At 39.9% G+C, this 22087-nt stretch overlaps 1 protein-coding gene across 8 annotated transcripts in view; it reads right to left on the reverse strand.

Annotated features, from left to right (window-relative positions):
* Positions 1-6901: 6901 nt before the first annotated feature.
* GPBP1 (GC-rich promoter binding protein 1) overlaps positions 6902-22087 on the reverse strand; it is a 44932-nt gene continuing 29746 nt past the window's right edge. For 7 of the 8 annotated variants that reach the window (XM_051788306.1, XM_051788305.1, XM_051788307.1 and 4 more), the window contains 8 exons: positions 21744-21970; positions 21036-21102; positions 18573-18757; positions 17641-17781; positions 16997-17158; positions 11864-12045; positions 8459-8561; positions 6902-7390 (listed from right to left, as the gene is read on the reverse strand). In XM_051788306.1, coding sequence (XP_051644266.1) covers positions 7232-7390; positions 8459-8561; positions 11864-12045; positions 16997-17158; positions 17641-17781; positions 18573-18757; positions 21036-21102; positions 21744-21970 — 1226 coding nt within the window. In that variant the 3' untranslated portion in view covers positions 6902-7231. The remainder of the gene's footprint in view (positions 7391-8458; positions 8562-11863; positions 12046-16996; positions 17159-17640; positions 17782-18572; positions 18758-21035; positions 21103-21743; positions 21971-22087) is intronic. The other variant, XM_051788309.1, reaches the window with a different exon arrangement.

Below are 22087 nucleotides of genomic sequence, written 5' to 3' on the forward strand. Positions count from 1 at the left end.
ACTTGAACACCATTAAAGCACTCAGACGCCAACTCACCCACCTGCAGGTGTTTGCTGCCTGCACCAGGTATGGGCTGCCCTATGAAACCCTCCAGCTCAGCCTGGAGCTTTAAGTCCCCACTTTCCATCTGTCCTCATCCTCCTCTTTGCAGCTTCTCCTCCCTAGGCATGTTTCTGAGCTCCCCTAACCTTACTGAGCCCCCAGCCTCATGGCTCCTGTTGCTCCTGCAGCCAGCACAGCACCAAGGAGTCACTGGCCACCTCTCCCCCAGGGTGCTCCCACAGCCCCACCAAGCAGCTCAGTCCCAGCTCCTGATCCACAGCGGCAGCACTGCCAAAGCCCCTCTTCAGCAGAGCCAAGCTGACCATCCTTCATTTTATCCAGCTGTTTCTGCTTAACACCGACCTCTTCCACCACCCAGCCCCAAGAGCAATGCCTCTGCAGAGTTCTCTTCACTCTTGTTTACTAGTATTTCTTTACAAATTGTTTTCCTCTCTTGATTAGAGCAGTTTTTGCTCCAGCCTTCTCTCTCTACTCGCACTCCTTGAGGCCAGCTCTACCTGTAGTTGCTACCTGTCGTTGGTCATCCAGGAAAAGAACCCAGTGAGTCCTAGTGGGTGAAGGTGTCATGTCTATGTCCTCTGCTGCCTTTGCCCAAGTGGACCAGCTTCTGGGCAGGTCCTTTTGCTATGGACTTGCAGTTTCTGCAACACAAAATCTACCAAAAATTCAAAGGTGAAGCAAGCTGCCTTTCAGAAGTCTTAACAGCAGCCAGACCAAACAAACAAACAAACAAACAAAAAAACAAACAAAAAACCCCAAAACAAAAACAAACAAAAACCCAAACAAAAATTAAAAAAACAAACAAACAAGAAAACCAACCAACCAAAACAAGTATCAAAAAACAAAACTTTAAGGAAAATGCAGATTTAGTCTGCACTGTAGCTGCTCTCCCCAACTTTAGCAGCAATGCATCCTTTAGGTAATGGCACTTCTACACCCCAGGTTACTTCGAGCATGCACTCTCATCCTCAGAACCCACAGAACTGTGCCTGCTCCTAAAAATCCCTTCAGGATTTTGCAGAAGCTCCAGCTCTTTTCTAATCTCTTTCTTCAGTCTTAATTTTCCCATTCATACAAGAAACTATTCTAACATCAGGACCGCCTTTGTTAAGTGGCACAAGAAAGGTATTCAAAGAAAATTAAGGTCAAGATGAGAAATACAGAACCTTGCTGAAGGCCAGGAAGCACAAGCCTGTGCAACCCTCAAGCCCTTGCAGGCATGTGTTACCTGTTAGTCTTTAATTGCATAAGCATATATGCTTAAGGACACCTGCCCTGCAGTATTTTGTTTTTACCTACTTAACACATCATCAATGCTGTGCACAGAACACAGAACTACTCCCCTCCTCGTTAACTGCGTCTGTACTCCTGTACTGAGTCCGTCAGTATTACCTTATCTTTGTATCCTTGTGATTAGCCCACAGTATGGTCCATTTTCTTCAAGTGAGTAAATTACCAAGGTTAAAATAAAAATTTGCAGAAACATCCACTAAAATCAACATCTTGCTTGATCATTGTTAAACCTAGCATGTCCTGACCAGCTTTATGTTCTCTCAACATTAAAGCAAAAAAAAAAAAAAAACAACAAAAAACAAACCAGACAAGGAATAAAAGAACCACATCAAACTCCTACATGAACCACCTGAGATGCTGACTTTCTTACAATGCAACTGCATAATTTGGGATCATCACATGGACCAAATGTTGGCTGTAATCTTCTAGCACAAGACCAGCCCCTAAAGAGGCAGGGAGGAACACTTCCCTGGAAGCAGAACACAAGACTGTCACCACATGATCAGGATAGAAACATATTGCAGACCTTTCTTTTCAGAATTATGAGCCCATTTGCTTCCATTGATCTTTGTCACTAAAATTTCCTTTCCCTCTTCCGCCATTGAGTTCTCCAGGGTCGTGGCTGCCTTCAACATATCTGCTGGGCTCTCCCACCCTGCAGCTGCATCCCGAGTGACTTGGTCAGCCAGGGAAAACTGGTTCCATAGCATATTTGGCAGTTAATTGATGGTGAACAGATCCTTCCACTGGAAGCAAAAGGTAGCCATAACCAGAGCCAGTATCACCAGTTTCACCTGCAATACTGTTTGTTATTTAGCAGTTTATAAAATAAAAGACTAAGAATTAAATAATACTAATTTATAGTTTAACTGAAACATTCAGATCCTTCCAAACCACATTTTCAAAATAACTAATTCATTAATCTCAACTATGAAAATGTATTTATTCTGTACAAAGATCATTTGTGCATGCCCCCTTTGGAGATGGACAATATAAGAAATTGAAGCAAAGAAAAATAAATATTCATGTGAGGATTTAGTAAAGTATCTGTGTAATTTACATTCATACTTGAGTTTCTATCTGAAACAGCCTTCCAATGCAGACAGAACTATTTCTCAGCTTTTGGTAGTCAAGCTTTGCATGAACGGTGGCTTGATTCAGCTGGCTGCTAACAGTATATGTCAATTCCTTACAGACCACCTCATTTCCAACATTATACTTCCAAACAGTGTACCTTGTTACCTAAAGCAATGTTGTAGGGAAAAGAAGTGAACCTGATAATTGAGGAAGAGGCCCTTCAGCCCGGCTGTAATTTAAGTCCTGTATACCCTGGGCAGGAAAGAATGTGATACTCATGACAAGAACCACCACTAACACCAACAGGTACAAATGGCAAGCACAGAAAATAGATTATTGCTGACAATTCTACAATGTCCCCTTGTATTGCATTCAAATTGTAACAGAGCACATGTATGCAACACAGTGTGTGCACATGTATGCTAAATTACTCAAAGCTCTATCATTTTTCACCCATCCACGATGCACTGAGCTCAGATAGGAGCTCCATGACTTGATAAAGATGGTAGAACTTCAGCAGTCTTCAGCAGGAAGCAATGGGAGATGGGAGATGCAAAGATTACAATAGCACAGAGCCCCCAGACATCAAGCTACCACACAGAAGGAAAAAGAATCCTAAGGAAGCCACCATACCAAAGACACCATGGTAGTGTAAGCAGGATCATAGCTGCACGTCATGACCTGCTATTTGCTTTATCGAGCTTACTCTCAGGTAAGGAATTCAAGAAATGCGTGCCACTATAGGTCCTGTGAGAGCTCACACACCCATCAGATGATCTGATCTGCACAAGAGACTGTGACAAAACAGACTTTGGTAGGCATTGCATTCAGAAGCAGCAGTACCTTCTACTGACAAACTGGTTTAAGGTATCAGTTTTTCCTGAGCCTGTCTGAAGATCTTTTCCAGACTGCAACCCACTAAGAGAAAGACCCTAGAAGCTGCTTACAAATCTCTGAGGAAGCGCAAACCTCCTGAGACAGAAGAGTTTTTGACACTGCCCTGTGCTTCACCCAGAGCCAGACTGCTCTGCAGATCACTCCTAGTGCTGGTTTAGCAAAACCATTTCCTAGAGATGCACAGAACACACCTCTAGGGAAGGCTGCAGATATCCAGGGCATGAAACAGACTCATTCATTGTGCAATAAAGCTCACTGATGACTAAAAACAACAGCTCAGAGGAGGAAAGTTGACAGCATAAGGAAAGTTGACCAGCTAGTCAACACATTTATTACCCTAATGAGCCAGTAATTCTTGGTGCACAAGTGCAATAATTCTTAATCAGAGCAAAAGTTCCCTGCAGCTGACTATACTGCTTCAACCGGTGCCCAGCAGAAAAGAGAAAAAGGGAAAACAAAGACATCCTTGACTAAACTCCTTCCAGTTTCTAGCAGCCAACAGTTTAAATGTATTTACTGTAGAACAGATATTCCTTAAAGAAGAAACACTAAAGTTGAGGTCCCCATCACAAATCAAGTAGATTTTTTTTTTCCTCCACAGGCAACTGCATGGGGGAATAAACCCTAATTTCCTTCACATTTGGTAACATTTCTCAAAGAACTGGGATGACCATAAAAATCTTCTTCAGAATTTTGACTGGATCCAATATGAATCAGTGGACACCCTAACTGTAGTTAACACTCTTTTCAGGAAAGATAACGACATCTATTCCTCCTTAACAGAGAGGAAGACCCCACACAAGTCAGTGATGGAGGCCTCTAGTCATCCTAGATGAAGTAAAGGAGTCCCAGCTCCCCACCATAAACACAGGTACCCCCTCAACACCAGCAGCAGGCAGAGGGCACGTCCCCCATCAATAGCAGATGAGAAAAATCTATGACTTATCACTCCTCTTCGCTTTTGAAGAGAGTTGGAACGGGGAACCAGGAACGGATGCTTCCCTGCCAATAACGCCAGGATGATGAAGAGAAATGGTAGGGACTGCAAACCACACAGCTGTGCCATGTCTGTGCACAGCAATCAGTCATTACCATCAATAAAGTCAAGCTCTTTCAACTGAGTACTGACAAACTATCTCCAGCAGACATTCTTTACCATTCAAAGCTTACTGGTACCTACCATGGCAATGGGCAAGCTTTGTCACCACCTTCTTAAGCCTTGAAGGCAGACATTTGCTCAAGCAAAAAAACAAGAGAGGATTTATCCTGGGAGTGGATCATGGTTTACATATGAGAGAAGAAAAAGGTCAATTAACTACTAAAATTGCCCTGGGAAAGGAACAAAGTCAGGATAAAGTTCTATTGTTAAATGCTAGAGAATCAGATTTCATTCTGCTTTATCTCATCAAGCACTGAACAAAAGGGCAGAGAACAGTGCAATAAAATACTTTCACATATTTTATGGAAGTAAGAAATGAAAACCAAACATTGTTTCAAGTGACATCTCCCAGGAAAATAAAAAAACTGAAAAAGAGTTCCACAGTGAGTGACTAAAGAAAGAGTTTCTTAAAGTGACACAAAAGAAGATGAACACGCAGCTTTGCCATAAGTAAATACAACAGAAGGCAATCCAACTCCTTGGTGGAAATAACAAACCTTACCCACTTCCACACTGCTGTGAAGGGAAAACAGAAATAACAGAGCAGGCAGATAACCATTTAAACTAGAGACTACGCAGACCTCTGTCAGGTCTCTGAACTGGCATAACAGACCACTGTACAGGACTAGAAATTAATCCAAAACTATCAGCACACACCAGTGAAGAAGCCACACACTAACAAAAAAGTTACAAAGGCTGTAAAGGTGTTTCATTCTACAAAGCAAAACCATGGCCCAACTCCTGTTACCTCCTCTGCTCGCAGCTCATTATAACCATTCCTTCCATTACCAGTTTCAGGATATAAACTAGCAAAAAAGAAGTACCAAGTATAACTAGAATTTCTATTTTCTCTGAAGAGAACTTCCTCTCTCAGTTCCAACTTCTAAGTTTCCTAAGTCTATAAAATTATAACACAATTCTTATATAATTACATTATCTTCCCAAAGGGTTAATTACAGAAGTGACACTTGTTACTAAACTGAATAAAGAGAGGGTGAAGAGTCTACATTCCACTTTGAGAAACACCAAGGCAAAAACGTTTTTACTTAGTATTAAAAGTAGCACATTCACATACTACCACATAATTAGGATAGGCAGAATATCCTGTTGATAGTATGTGAAAACCAAAAAGTGAACAAACTACACCAAGGTGTCAAAGTTAGTAAAAAAAAACTGCAAGAGGGAAAGGAGAAAGGTGTGTAGGGCACGCAGGTAGGAAAGACTTCATTACTGATATGGTAGTTTTCTCTTTAAAAAAGAAACATTTTTATCCTGTTAAATTTAGATCAGAAAATGGAGTATTTCAATGCACCATGCTAAAATTAACTACATCAACATTTGCATGCCCGTTCTAATACAAAAATTGACCTCTTGAATAGAAATATCTATTTAAATTAATAATAAATAAAAAGAGAAACATACTAACTTTGGCCTAAAATTGATGCCACCTTATAAAAAAAAGTAGTTTCCTAAAGAAATATGGCCAAAATTTCAACTTTATAAATATTTTTGCTTGCTTTAGAGTTTTAAATTGCAAATAATTTCCTATAAGAAATAGTACAATTTAAAAATATCTTGAAGGGGAATGTCTATATATATATATAAGCTATGTTATAAACATATATGACATCACTGAGAGCAGTTGTGCTTATGAATTAATGCTACACAGCCTGTAAAACTGTGGAAAATATTTAAACAGCTAAAATAAACCAAATAAAACTATAAATAATACAATATTGGTTTTTAAATGTGCAACCATAAATAAAAAGTCTGACAAAAAATAAGCAAAACAAGTGGTTATTGCACAGATATAATTCTGGTGCTATAAAAGCAAGATATGTGATGAAAGTATTTTCACCTCATTCTGAAAGGCAGCCATTGATGCCAGAGTACATTTAATATAAATGAAAACAAAACTTAGCAGATTTAAAAACAATACCCATGATGCTAAGCACTGAGACAACACTCTGTAAATCAGTTTATTTCCCATGTAGTGGACAAATCCAGTCAGTGTAATGATTTTTCTGCATGTTGAATAGTAAAATCACGCTGTTTTCCCATAAGAAATGTTTTCACTGTGAGAATAAGGGTCTTGCAATACTCTTTAAAGCTTTCAATTCAAAGGTGAATTCTAAAAATTTGGAACTGTAACATCAGGGTCCTTTGCCATTAATAACAACAACGACACTACAAGTGGCTAAAGAGCAGTTATTTGTGGAAGTAGAACAGTTCAACAGCTCAGTTAAGGAAAAGAGGTTTAGTGCACTTTGCTCATTTGAGCCAACATGCTACATTGCCCTTTTTGCGTACAGAGTGGACTCAATGATTTCCACTGTAAGAAAGAAATGAGCTGGCAAGCAAAACGCTGTGTCGAGCTGCCCTTTTTTTCTCAGACATTTTAAGACAGAAGCTTTGCAAGACATTACACAATTCTTCGCTTTTATTATTAATTGAGAAAGTCTGATTTATATCATTGTCACATTGCTAGTCAGAAATGTTTCAGTGATGAAAGTCAATGCTGGGTCAACCCAACACCTCATTCTACAACATCTGTTTACAGATAAATTATAGTGATTTTCAACACACCTAACAAAACATTCTTAGCTTCCTTCAGAGGAAAGTCCCATCATTCGTTCTCTACTGGGCATGTTATTACATAAATTAGAATTATTTTTTTTTGGATAACACATCCCCAGTCTCCATGAGGAAAAAACGGGCTTCTACAGGTGTTACATAAGTCTTCATACATCATCATCATCTGATGTATCACTGCTGCTCGTCTCAGAATCCTCATTCTCCAGAGCAGGTTTGAAAGTGTTGTTTTTCCAGGGGCTAAATTTAAAATTACAGATGAGGCCATTTTTCAAAATGCCATTTTTCCGAAGGCCATTTTTTTGTAACTGAAATGTGAAAACATTACACATTTAGAGAAAGAAAAAGCCAAACATAACAATCTGTTGCAATTCAACATTCTCTACATCTTCATTCCTGGGCTACACTGGATCCACAACACTACCTTTTCATATACACACAAAAAAGAGAACTCCCCTGAGCACCTTTACTTCTAGGCCAGCCACCTATATTCAAGTACTTCCAACTGTGCTAAACTCCTGCAGCCAACAAGAGTTCACCCACTTCCCACCCACCCTGCCCCAGAGATGCCTCCTCCCAAATGGTCTCCTGCAATGCAGTCCCCTCTCCCACAGCACTGCGAAAACCTGTGCTAAGAAGGGCAGGATCTGCAATATGGAAGGGGCCCAGAAGAGGAGCAGCAGTGAGGGATGAGTATCCCAGTCTGTCTACCTGATGTCATTGGAAAGTAAAAGACACTGAAGAGAAAGTAAACAACTGATTCTACAACAAGAAAGGAATTACTGCATTTCCACACATAATGCAGAAGGTGGGTAATAAGACAAGTATGTGTGTAACTAGACTTATGGAAATATCAAATGTCCGAGTTTAACACCACACATGATTCTCCTTTCCAGTCCTACTCACTGACCCCACCAGGTATACTCAACACTGCTAATAAAAATAAACAATTAAGACAAAATCCAGTTTAGATTGCCCTTTCATACGTTGTTACAAATGAATTAAATGTCTCTTGATTCCCAGGAAAGAAAATGAAGATTTTGGAGTACTCAAGGAAACCGCCTTGAAAGAAGATTCTTTTTCTTTAGGCTAAGTTGAGGAGCTGGAAAGCCTATGCAATTCTACTTTGTAGCAATGCTGAAACCGCTCAGAAGCACTCCCTTACCCTTCCCTTGATATTTTGTGAAAAGTCCTTAGGTACAGTCAGCACTGGCACCCTGTGTTTTTAAAGCAACTTTACTTCCAAAAGCACAGGACTGAAATGATACTGGAAGAGCAACATCACAAACCATCAGAACTACTGCAGATCCTCCTGAAAGGTAGGCATTTAGGGTAGCCAACCACTAGTTCACAATGCAACATTAAGTTAGTGTTACCTGTTCACTAATGACTTGGAACTCCCTCATCTCATCCTCTGTTAGTGGGGCACATGTCTCATCATTTTCACTGTCTTCCTGCCAGCCCATCTCCTTTAACAACCTTTAAATTAAAAAGGACAACATTAGGTAATTTACTACACACACTCATTCAATGTCTGCCTATATAAATGTCTAAAGACCTGTAATAAATGCATTGCTTAATCAGTTAGTATTTTTTTAAACAAACCCTTATATAAAAGCAGGTTCCAAGCTTTGCAAAAGATACATAAAGGACACAAGTTGAGTTCTCAGGTCCCTCACAGATGACCCTGTTTTACCACTACATGTGGTGAAAACTGTACATTCATTCCAAGGTACTTTTTCACCTGTGTCAGGTGGAAAAGTAAGAATGTATTTCCTTAGCATAACTTATAACTGTTAGTGGAGCAGCAGTGTATCCCCTTGAGAACACTATGAAAAGATAAAGACTCACACTGAGGCAATCTACAGCTTTACCTGGTTAATAGAGCAGTCATGAAGAGCACTGGTGGTGTCTGTCAAAGGGTACCAATTCAGTATGAAATGGCCTCATATAATTTCTTTTTTATAGCACATAATAATGTCAAGAGTTGTGTCAGGCTTCCTTACAACTGAGTCTCAGCTAACAGCATATGCTGATATTTCAGCACAGACTACAACTAAGATTCTTGCCAGGATTTTGCCAGCAATGGAGAGCAGAGTAATACCACGGTAATTTGAACAGTCTGAATTTGAATTTGAAGAGTCTGGCAAGAATACTCTTAAACAGACTAATACCTGCTATAGCAGAAGGAATTCTACCTGAAAGCCAATGTGGTTTCAGAGCCAACAGGAGTACCACAGACATGGTATTTGTTCTCAGACAACTGAAAGAGAAGTGTAGGGAACAGAAGAAAGGTGTCTATGTAACCTTTGTTGATCTCACCAAGGCTTTTGATACTGTGAGCAGAAAAGGTCTGTGGCAGATTTTGGAACGTTTAGGTTGTCCCCCCCAAGTTCCTCAAAATGATCATCTCACTTCATGAGGATCAGCACGGCCAAGTCAGATATGGCAATGCACTTTCTGAGCCCTTTCTAATAACCAATGGTGTGAAACAAGGCTGCATTCTTGCACCAACCCTATTCAGAGTCTTTTTCAGCACGATGCTCCAAAGGGTCACGGCAGACCTCGAGGATCAGGACAGTATCTACATTCGATACCGTACTGATGGAAGCCTGTTCAACCTCAGGCGACTGAAGGCCCACACCAAGACCTTAAACCATCTTGTCTGGGAGCTGCTTTATGCTGATGAAGCCGCCCTTGTGGCCCACACAGAAGCAGCTCTGCAGCATTTAACATCCTGCTTTGCAGACGCTGCTGAGCTCTTTGGGCTGGAAGTCAGCTTAAAGAAGACAGAAATTCTCTATCAACCAGCACCTCAGGAAGTCTTCCATCATCCCCATATCACCATTGGCAAATCAGAGCTCAAATCAGTCCAACAGTTTAATTACCTAGGCAGCCTCATCTCCTTGGATGGTAAGATTGATGGAGAGATAGACAACAGGTTAGCAAAGGCATATAGTGCTTTTGGAAAACTCCATAAAAGAGTTTGGCGAAATAAACACCTGAAGAAAAGTACAAAGATCAGTGTTTACAGAGCCATTGTGCTGTCTACTCTCTTATATGGATCTGAATCATGGGTCATCTACCGCCACCACCTGCGACTCCTAGAACGCTTCCATCAACGCTGTCTCCATACAATCCTAAACATCCCCTGGTCAGATTATGTGACCAATACATCTGTTCTAGAACAAGCAGCAATCACAAGTATTGAGGCCATGTTGCTGAGAACACAGCTGCCTTGGGCACGGCACGTCTCCAGGATGAAGGACCACCACCTCCCTAAGATCTTGCTTTATGGTGAACTTGCCACTGGCTGCTGCAAGAGAGGAGCCCCAAAGAGAAGATACAAGGACTCCCTGAAACAACATCTCAGCCTTGGCCATGTTGATCACCATAACTGGTCTACTCTGGCCTCCAATCGGGAGGTCTGGAGACACACCATCTATAATGCTGCTGATGCCTTTGAGAAAGCACGCAGGATACCCTTGAGGAGAAAAGGCAACACAGAAAGAATCGTGGCCTGTAGAATTTACCACCTAAGGAGTCTTTCTGCTGTGCCTTTTGCAATCGGACATGCCTGTCTCATATTGGCCTTTTCAGCCACCAACGCACTTGTAACAAACATGGGTAGAGACCTTCCCAAATCTTCGTTCGCGAAGCCCAGCCACGATAAATAAGATTGAATTTTGGGATGAGGGGAGGAAATGAAACAAGAAAGATTCCTCTTGTAACTAAGTTTGAGATATCCAAAGATACAATAATCAGTGTATTTTAGCTAGTACCAAAAGAGGGACAGCAGTATCTGAGCAGGAATAAGATGGTTTTACATGTGAAGATGCTGTGAAAACAGGGGCTATCTGAGGGTGAAGACACCATTACATTTAACAACGGTGATACTAAGTTTGATTGCCACAAAGTTTTTGGCAAAAGGATTAGCACCTTCTTCAGGCAAACCAGGCATCTGTTGACCTTAAACGTTAAGGGAGATTAAAGCTATTTCACAAAAAATAAAGAGATTTCTAAAATATATGGCAGAACGGCATTCTCATACTCATGAGAAATAAGAGGAAATGGAAGTTTCTTCTGCAGTTACTACAAAAGGGAGAGTTCTTTAGTCCAATGTACACACAGACTATCACAAAAAAGAGAAAGATCTGTCCAATTAGCCACTGCAACTCTGTAGTTGCCAAAAACCGTAAGAATCTGACAGAGCTCACGACAAGCTCATCTCCAGACTGAGTTTTTTCCAGCAGCATCATTCTCATCTCTATCAATCACTAGTGCAGCTACTTTAATAATAGAATTGTTTCAATCCTTTTTGTGAAGTTACTTGCTCACCTTCCAGTGCACTGTCTTGTGATATCACTAACAGTGTCAACCAGTCAGCCACAGAAATAATTAATTACTTTAATTATGACAACAAACTCAAGAGTTTTACATAACATGCAGCATTTAAAGTATTATTAATACAAACGGCAATCACATACATTGTTCCTCCTAAACACATTTAGATCAAAATCAGAGGGATGAAATCACTATGCAGTTTGCCTTTTTCTTTACACAGAAATACATCAAATTTTTAGCAAAGCAACTTTATGCAAGTCTAACAGAAACAAAGTATATTCCATGTTAAACTGGTACATGTCTAAAAGATAAATCTGACATTACTCATGAAACATTTTGTGTTCTCAGTTTTCAGATTCTGACTTCTAAACTAGTAAAAATTTGTGAACATGCTCACTTACCATGAAGGAACCCACTTTATATAATGAAATACATACCTATGCTCTGCCTCAAGTGAGCTTGAAAGAACATTTGCCTGAGGAAAAGTTGAAGACTGAATGATCTGTTGAGGTGTAATTGAAGCATTGCCATTCTCCTGTGGAATTTCATTTTCAAAGTTTCGGTTTATATCTCTCTCATGATGACTGTTGCTGTTACGCAAGTTAAAGGACTCATCATCCTGTTAAAAATTATACAACATTACAAAGTTTAAAAGCAAATTTCATCCACAAGTACATATCCAGAAGTGCTGCAATTCAGTGATTCCATTTAAATTAACGGAAGTTTAAACACAGAGACTCTAAACTACTTCAGGGGTAATTCTGTTCATACAGACCTAGAGTTTGCAATACCTGCATACTATGGAAATCTTACAGTATGCTACTGATCAAGTAATGTAGAAAACAACTTCCATGCTTTTTCTCAAACATCTTTCTGCAAAGTTTCAAATGTACCTTAGAAGTCAAACTTGCTTAAGCTGCCTTTCATACTTACAGAAATAACAGGCTCTTGTATGTTGAACTTACAAACAATGTTCCTAATTAAATACCAGAGCCATGTGTGTCAGGAAAAGTCTGAAAGCAAAAGAACTCTCAAGTTTACTTAGTGTAAGGGGCAGGTCACACCTGCAATATGGCACCAGGATTCTCTGCCATGATTTCAGAAAGACTGTATATTACTCTTCAAATTCAGACAACTTCCCCTACACACGTACACTCACCCTAGCTTCTCAGGCTGTTGTGAACAGCAAATGTAAATTACTAGCCATGAAACAGGAGTTAAAGAAAATTTATTTATAAAGCAGACTGTTCAGGTTCAGTCAAGGATTAAAAAGTCTTCAACCTATAAACCAGAAATGTCTCTTTTTTCCTCTACTCATTCAGCAACACATAACTTTTATTTATTAATGAGCCAAATAGCCTCAGAAGTCTTACCAACTGTAAAAGCAAAGAGTATGATCATTATTTAGTAACACTCTTTCAACAACAAAATCCCCAAACGGGGCATAAAACAGCATTATCCACAGCAGGACACAATCATGCAATTCAGTGAATTCTGCATTTGTAAGAAACCATACTTCAGAGTCCAGAATCAAGACCGTCATCATTTCCTTCCCACTCACAGTGTTGTCTGCTTTCAGAAATTTTAGAATGCTCAGCAAGAAATTGCTAAGAACACATATCCTAGTAAACACACATTCAGTTGTTACATCATATGCCTGAAGAATGCATCTCATACTATCAAGAAAAATACATAAAAATATTAAATTTTTATAAATAAAAATTTTAATATATAGGGGATAATAGTTTCTTCTAAGCATGATTCAGCAGCTGAGTATGATTTGCCACATTATTTTAAAATTCTGAATCTCAGGACGGTATTTCCCAGTATCTTTTTAATCTTAAATCAAAATATTTGTCTATTTCTTGAACACATGAACAACACTACCCCCATTACCCATCTCAGGGTGCTCAGCCCCCAAATGCATAATGAAAAGATGCAGACCTATCTTAACTCACACATATAGCTAAGTTGTACAGTCCCATTACAATAAATTTTATTTTGCCTGAAATAGGATCAGGGTCAGACAAGTCAATCTTACTTTTATGAAATGTGCACTGGCACTGTTTCTTTTTTTCATATCTTGGAATCCTATTGAACATTCCTCAAAACCACTCATTTATCTGGCTGATTTGTATTTTATGATTTGGGTTTTTTTTAATAAAAGATTTTCAACACTCATTTACAGCAAACATGCTTATAATCACCTCTGTCATGCTTTGAGAGTCTCAAAATCCAATTCTTGTGTCCAAGCCCCCCTCCCACATCTCAGCCCAGTGTGAGATGGGTTTTCCAGACAACGTACGAGACTCAAAATGGGGGGAAGGGATTATATTACAATGACTTTTCACATAAATATTACAATACATTACACACACAATCTCAACTATCTCTACCATGATAAAGCAGTATTTACAATGGATCACATCTCTCCTCTCTCCAAATAAAAGTCCAGGAGGGAAGAAGGAAGAGATCCTTTCCACTCTCAGAGCAGCAGTGCCTCTAGGGCATCAGTCTCTCTCTCTCTCTCTCTCTCTCTCTCTCTCTTCCATGCAGCAGCTGTAGCTGGATCACGTTTTCCAAATACACACGAGGGGGATCTCCAAGCCCCTCTTGGCCCTTCGACTCCAAGAGAGGGTCTTTTTCTTCCGTGGGCTGCGTTTACCAGGACAAAGGTCGCTTCACCATGTCATATCAACAAAGTGCAGAAGCCTTCGTGATGGTCCTTATCTTCAAGGGATTCAAATGCCCTTACAGAGATCCTGTGCTCTGATTTTCAGAGCAGCAGGGGGGCAAAGCCCTCCTCTGCATTCCTTTGGCCTTCCCGGTCCAGCTCCAGGAAGCCTGAGCTTCTCAGCTCCTCTCTGCAGTGCTGGAGCACTCCAAGACTCTTCTCAAGTAAGAGTCCATCATCCTCCTCCTCTCTAGGAGGTCTCAGAGGGGTTTGAGGAGTTTGTTTCAGTTCTTACCCAAACTCTCTCTCTCTTCAGACAACTCTGTGTCTTTCTGACTAGCTGCATGCTTGGTTTGCTGCTTCTTCAGTTCTTATCTCTTTCTGGCTCTCTGCCCCCGTTTCTCCGTACACTGCTCCTGCTGCTGCTCATAGTGGAGAAGAAAAACTCCTAGCTTCTCAGCTACAGATATTTAGTCCAGTCTAACACTGTTCCAAGCCCCTCTAGCCCCCCAGCTGGGGGCTGGGGGGGCCCAGAGCCCCCATCAGGCTCCTGCCCCTTCTTTTTGTGGCTCTACAACATGGCTACTCTCCAACAACAACTACAACCACAACTCTTCTTTTCCTGTCTGGGTGATATGTTTATATTTTGCAGAAGCGCTCATTGGTTCAACCCCACGGGAAACCACCCCCTGGGGATTTATCATTTTATAACTTCAGGGGGAAAACTTTTCCCCCCACCACAACCTCATTCTGAATAAAATATTTATCTTCACTTGGACTAATGATAACTTGTTGGTGGCTAGTAACATTGACACAAATATTCTCTGGTGTCAGTCAAGCACTGCATCAATCAATTCAGATTGAAAGAAGCCTGATGAATATTATATGCAGAGATTACAGGCCTCCTTCCCACTTAGGAAGTAAAAACTGGTGCTTTATTTATGCATATATTGGGCTATTGCTCCTATGATGAGGAGCAAGAATAGAGAACTTCTGGCTCTCTAAACACTAATTAGAAAGGAAATGGTTTGAGAAGCACAACCAAGTTTTTTCTGTTTTGCAGGGTAACTAACATCCAAGGTATGAAACACTGTCCTCCACAAGTCTATGGGGCCAGATGGGATCCACACAAGAGTACTGAGGTAGCTGGCAGAAGTGCTCACTGAGCTACTTTCACTTATCACCAGTCCCAGATAACCAGAGAGGTGCCAGCTGACTGGAGGCTGGAAAACATGACACCTATCTGCAAGAAGGGTTTGGAAGGAGATTCTGGGGAACCATGGGCCTGTCACTCTGACCTTGGTACCAGGGAAGGTCATGGAGCAGATCAGTGTGAGTGTTGTCATGTGGCACACACAGGACAACCAGAGGACAAAGCCCAGTCAGCGTTGTCCTACTTGACCAACCTGATACTCTCCTATGACCAGGTGTCTTGCTTAGTGGATGAAGAAGAGACTGTGGATGTTGTCTGCTTGGATTTTAATAAAGCTTTTGACATGGTTTCCCACAGCATTTTCCTAGAGAAGCTGGCAGTCCACAGCTTGGGAGAGGTGCACTCTTGTCTTGGTGGCCAGGCCCAGAGAGTGGAGGTGCAAAGAGTTAAACCCAGCCAGCAGCCAGTCACCAGTGGGCTTCTCCAGCGCTCAGTCTTGGGGCCAGTCCTGTTTAAAGTCTTTAGTAAGGATCTGGACAAAGGAACTGAGTGCACTGTCAGTTTGCAGATGACATCAAGTTGGGTGGGAGTATCAATCTGCTGAAGGGTAGGAAGGTTCTGCAGAGGGATCTGAACAGGCTGAGTTGATGGGCCAAGGCCAATGGTAGCAGGTTCAACAAGGCCAAGTGTCAAGTCCAGACCATGGGTCACAACAACCTCAGGCAGTGGGGCAGAATGGCTGGAAAACTACCCAGTGAAAAAGGACCTGGGGGTGCTGGTCAACAGTGGCTGAACATGATCCAGCAGCGTTACCAGGTGGCCAAGAAGGCCAACAACATCCTGGCTTGGATCAGCAATAGTGTGGCCAGCAGGATCAGGGCAGTGATTGTCCCCCTGACTTGCCACTGGTGAGGCCACACCTCGAGTCCTGTATCCAGTTCTGGGGCCCTCACTATAAGAAAGACATTGAGGTGCTGGAGCAAGTCTAGAGAAGGGAAGCAGAGCTGGGGAAGGGCCAGAGCACAAGTCTTATAAGGAGTGGTTGAGGGAGCTGGAGTTGTTTATCCTGGAGAAAAGAAGGTTCAGAGGTGACCTTATCACTCTACAACTACCTGAAGGGAGATTGTGGCAAGGCCAAAGTCAGCCTCTTTTTCCAAGTAATGCACAATAGGACAAGAGGAAATGGCCTGAAGTTGTGTGGCTTCTGTGTCAACAGAGGTTCAGGTTGGGCATGAGGAAGAATTTTTTTCACAGGAAGGGTTGTCAAACATTGGAACTGGCTGCCCAGGGAAGTGGATGAGTCACCATCCCTGGACGTATTTAAAAGACATATAAATGTGGCACTTGGGGACATGGTGTACTGGTGGACTTGGCAGAGCTGGGTTAATGGTTGGACTCAATGATCTTAAAAGTCTTTTTCAACATAAATGAATCTATGATTAGGTTAGTTTGCTAAGCTTAATTTATTCTTTTTATTGTTGCTAAAGACACACACGAAGACACACACGAAGACACACACAAGTACGTAAGTCATTAACATGCATTAACAGTTACTGCAGAAAGATAAAATGAAACTACTAAGTGGCACTGGAGGAAGATTAAATCCATCAAAATATAACTCCCTTCCCTCATTTACAGATCCAAGACCACAACTCAGGAGCTGCTTACAACAAAATAAAAAGTAGTTGACGGTTCGTCTGAAAACTACTATGGCTGGATCTACAATAGGCCTAACAAAACTACCTTCTGCACATCATGATTCTCATCTTCACGTTCCTCTTTCATTCTATCTCGTTTCAATGCCTTCAGAAATTCACTCTTCTTATCACTTCGCATTCTTGTCAATTTTGTTAAACGAGGCTGACCAGATTTGTCAATAGGGGATGAAGAATTTGACCGATTACACTAATGTAGGAAGTCAGAAAAAGAAAGAATGTTAGAATTTATTCATTTAGAAAACTTTTAGAACGAAAAACAAAGGCACCTGCAGTTTCAGGTTTCACATATATTCACAGTCAAAAGCAGAAGGGAGATTTGTATTTTGGTATACATAGTTTGTACATGTAAACCTCGAGATGCAAGTTTATGAAGCACTGCTAATGAATAGTGGACCTTCTGACCATGTAATATCATGCAGTTTTGAAATTTAAACCTAGCAGGTTATACTTCCTATTTATTCCAAATTAAAGGGGGGGGTTATTCCAAATTAAAACCACAAAGGAAACTGTGCAGTACTTAAAGGCCAGTGATGTGTCTTCCATCTTTCTCACACATTAACTTTCAAAAAACCATATTTAATATAATTCTGCATAAAACTTACTGACCACCCTAATATAGCCAAATTAAATGTTTTATAGATTTGAGGAGAACTACAGATATTGCTTTACCTCTTTCACTGAATTTTGTGTTACAGCAAATGCCTTGAGAGTTGATTTGAAAGGACTGAAATTGCCAACACCATATGCAGATTCGGGAGGAAACGCATTCCCAAGTTTATTTTCTTTTGCTTGGCTTTTCCACTGTGTGGGCTAAACAGAAATATAAACAGAAATTTAAAGAGTCATTCACCACAAAAGAATTCTTTTCAGGAATCTTCAGAAAAATGATTAAGCACAAATCATAACTACAACCTAAATGTAGTGCAAACGTCTGTTTTCTTCTGCAAAAGAGGGTTTTATGAGCAACTCATCTGCTCACAAATACTGTTTACATAAAGACTAAAATTTCAAAACAATTAAGATCTTCATATTTGAGGTATTAAAAATGAAAATATAAGTCTTCAACAGCTGAAAGTATTCCTTTTAAATCCAGAATGTTAGATATAAGAACTAGTCCATCATATGCTCTTAAGAGCACAGAAAAATTCCTGAAACAAAAAATTATAGATGAACATGGAAATTTGCAATTGAAAAGAGACCAGAATGACACTGATAGGTTACCACATCATCTCTGCCTTAACTGAGATAAATTCTGAAGGTATTACTATGCTGACTATACCTCTCCACTAGGTATCTCTTTTTTTTTCTGTTACAATCATATATACAAAAGGCAGTGTTATTCTGTTAGTTAAAAACATCATTTTAACTCTCACTTGTACAGCTCCTGCACTTCTCAAAAAGGGTGAGAAAAAAAAGAGGGATCCAATTACAGTATAGTTTAAAAAGGAGAAAAAGTTGTTTCTATTCACTTTCAGAGTGTGCTGCACTTAGCAAGAATTGACAGTATGATAATCTAGGAACAGAGAGGAAGTAAGCATATTCAGACTTACAGCATGATTTTTCTCAGCATGTTTTTAATGCCACCAGTATCCAATACTCACCTTTGCAGGTGGAATGACAGGCTTGGGGACTAATCCTTTATAAATACTTGTGCCACTTCCATTCCTCACTAGCTGTGAATGAAGATTTCCCACTGCTGGGAATCCAGATATACGCAGTTCTTTTGTATTACCCTTTTTAATGACCAGCATTCTCTGAGACCTAGATTTAGGATTCAAAGGATACTCTGGAAAAAAGGAAAAAAGACGTGTGTGTGTGTGTATGCGCATGTGTATACAGTCTTTCTAGTTTCTAGTTCATAAGGTACTGGACAGCCCTATGGTTCAGAGCAAACAGGCATAAATTAGAAACTTAATTCAGTATTAGTTCCAAAAAGAATACATTGTACAAACCTGGACAAACACAGGTTCTGTTCCATTTTCTACAACCATTATTTGTAAAATATTACATTTGGCAATGCAGGAACTGTACTTTTTGAAAGTCAAGATATTCTTCAAAGAAGCCATATACACAGTTCTACAGAATCCTACACAGCAATTCTAAAATCAAGTTGTTGATACTTATCCAAACTTCAAAAGAGATTCTGGCTTTCGTATTCCCCCTAAGGTTTCTAAAAGAATAACTACTTATATATTTATTAACAGGTCAGTTTAGAGCCAAATGCTCCACATGGAGGCTCTCTAAAACATGAGACAAGATGGGCACTACTCCAGACCATGTCAATGACTAGTTTCTCTAGCTTCATGCCTTAGATGGCTATAACAGCACATCTGAAGGTTACAACATTTCCATGTTCAATGGAGCACTAATTAAGGGACATACAGACAACTGTCATACTAGAGAAACTGACATTTAGCATTTTTCAGGAACACCCATTAAAAACAGTTCTAAAGTTTTCAAAAAGTGAAAAAAAATACATGCATTCCAGTGCTTTGTTAAGAGCCTTTTCCAAGATTATCACCTCTCCCTGCAAGCAACTCTATCTCACAGGCAGGGTCACTATATCCCTCATTTAAAAAACAACCCCTTATCTTAAAAGTGCATGTGACTTCAGCTTTGTTTAGCAGGTAGATGTTACAGAACACTTGTCATAAGTGTTCGCTTCACTCTCATTAAACTTCATGACAAGACTTTTCACAGTACTTGCATGCTGCCATCACATACACAAATGGTAAAATGGAATCTAATAGAACCATAGATTTTTAGCAGGTATTAGAAGGGATTGTAACATTCCTCTGTCCCGAATATTGTTTCCTTTAAAAAGGAATAACAGCAGACTTAATTCCAGTTTTTCAGTTACAAAACAAGGTTTTCAATAGCAGAGCTGAAAAGCTGTAACAAGCCACTGCATACTAGTAGCTTGCAAGTTGGACTAGACGAGCCTTGAAGGTCCCTTCCAAACCAAACCATTCAATGATTCTTTGTGGCTAACAGAACTCTTCTTTCCTTTGCTTGTGAAGAGCGATGTCCAAAAAGCCTGGAAAGCTTGCCTCCTCTCAAGTTTCTACATATTTTTTCCCAACTTGGTTAGGAAAGAATTTAGTTATCATTGGTCTTTCATTGAAAGATATTGATTTTCACATGAAAGCTGCTAAACACACAAATCCAGAAAGCTGTTCAATTGTTTAGGATCCTGCAAAGGTACATAGCAATTAGGTATTTATATTGAGGGGTTGGTCTACATCTAATGTTACTTAACAGTGCAAAACATACTGGGAAAGTATGATAACAAGAATCAGCAAGTTAAAATACCACTTAAAATCTCAGTATTAGTTTAAGGAATAGCCTTTATGTTTAATTAAAAGTATTTTTTTAAATAAAGAGAAGTGTTTTTACTTTAAGTACATTTATTATTTTAAAACCCCCGCAATCTAAACACCTTCTTACGGGTAAACAACTGACTACACAGAGCCCACAGAACTGTAAAGTGATAGACAAATGTGCTCAAATAGAGATGAGAAAACAATTCTAGACTACAGTTCTGTCCAGTGCCTATCCTCAGGACTGGATTTGTTACAAATAATTCATAAACACAACCAACAACATTTGTTTCCAGAAAGAGACCTTAAATCTCAGTAAGCTAATCTACCCTTCAAGCCTTCCCAGGTTTCTCTCCAAACTCTTCCAACACGTCTAATCATGCAGAAGCATTCTTTTACAAAGCCTTCAACTAACAATCACATCACTAGTTTAGGTGACCCACCTTCACTGCATTTCTTCTTGAAAATAAAGATAAATGTCCCTATGAATTCTTAACATCTTTACAAAAAGATGTATATTTGTTCTAGGAAAGAATCCTAGTTGTGGCTGCCTCTACAGACCAACTGACTGATACTCAACTAGAAGTGTTACCCCTCTCACAAAAAGATACCTACATTGTAAAAATATTAGTTTTCTCAATTTCAAACACTACCTCTATAATTCTAAAAAAGGCCTGTGTTTCAAATAAAACTGCTCCAGATCTCCACTACCTTTTTGCACTTAAAAACATCAAAAATACTCACCCCACACACCTGCAGCTAAAGATTTAATCTGGTTTGGTTCCTTCTCATATTCAGGGTTTAAAGATGGCTGAAAGAAAGTTTTATCATTGTTAAAAAAATAAGTCTTGAATTCTGGGATGAATGAAATACAGAATCAGGGTAACACCGGCAGTATGACCTCTGCTGACAAAGATGTTTAAATGGAGACAGACTAGACACATCACTCTGTGATCCAAACAGGTCAGTGCTCGCTCATTTCTCTTCTCCAACCAAACACCTCAAGCAGCAGCCAATATCATTACATGAACTGCCCAGAGAAAGCAAAAACCAATGTATGTTTCTTCAAAGAGAAAGAGCACCCTCTCCCTTACATCCTACATTCTAGGCTGAAGCATGGGATCCCAAAAGGCCATTGGCATAAAGATCACTGTTACTACTTCAGATTTCCAGTAAGGTAACTGTGTAGGATTTAATACATAAACATACCACAGTAAACTGGAATTCAACTGTAGTTTCACCTAAATACACAAGTAATAATAATGATAAAAACTGGATACAAAATGAGAAACATGTTAGTGGAAAAATGACTAACACCCTCTTACCAGAGAAAGGGTGATCCTTTATATGATGATCTGAAATAAGTTATATCTCATGACGTAGATTGTAATGGGCAAAATGGTAATTGCAGAGAAAATGTAACCTTGTTTATCATAATTACAATTAACTTACAAAATCCTCAGCCTCAAACTGGTTGGGTACTTCTTTGTCTTCCTTTTTGCGGGTTTCATTATCAGGTACACTGATATGGTCATGCAGTCCTTGCCCTTTTCCACAATGGAAAGCGCTGGTACGAGTACAGGAACTTCCGCCATGGTATCCCCCACGATGGTTTATATTTTCTGGACCATTTCTGACTTGGGAACGCCAATCACTCCTCTCTTTTCTCCCAAAATGCCCTTAGATATTTAAATTTTAAAGACATGTAATTACAAACAATTTTATAAGAACTTTCTACTTTTGCATAATTGTTAAAGAAGCTAAGTCAGCAGCTCTATATTCTGGGATATGATAGC

The sequence above is a fragment of the Manacus candei genome, unplaced genomic scaffold, assembly GCF_025592945.1.
Source record: "Manacus candei isolate 608988 ecotype Guabito, Panama unplaced genomic scaffold, ASM2559294v1 h1tg000024l, whole genome shotgun sequence".
Lineage (NCBI taxonomy): Eukaryota > Metazoa > Chordata > Aves > Passeriformes > Pipridae > Manacus > Manacus candei.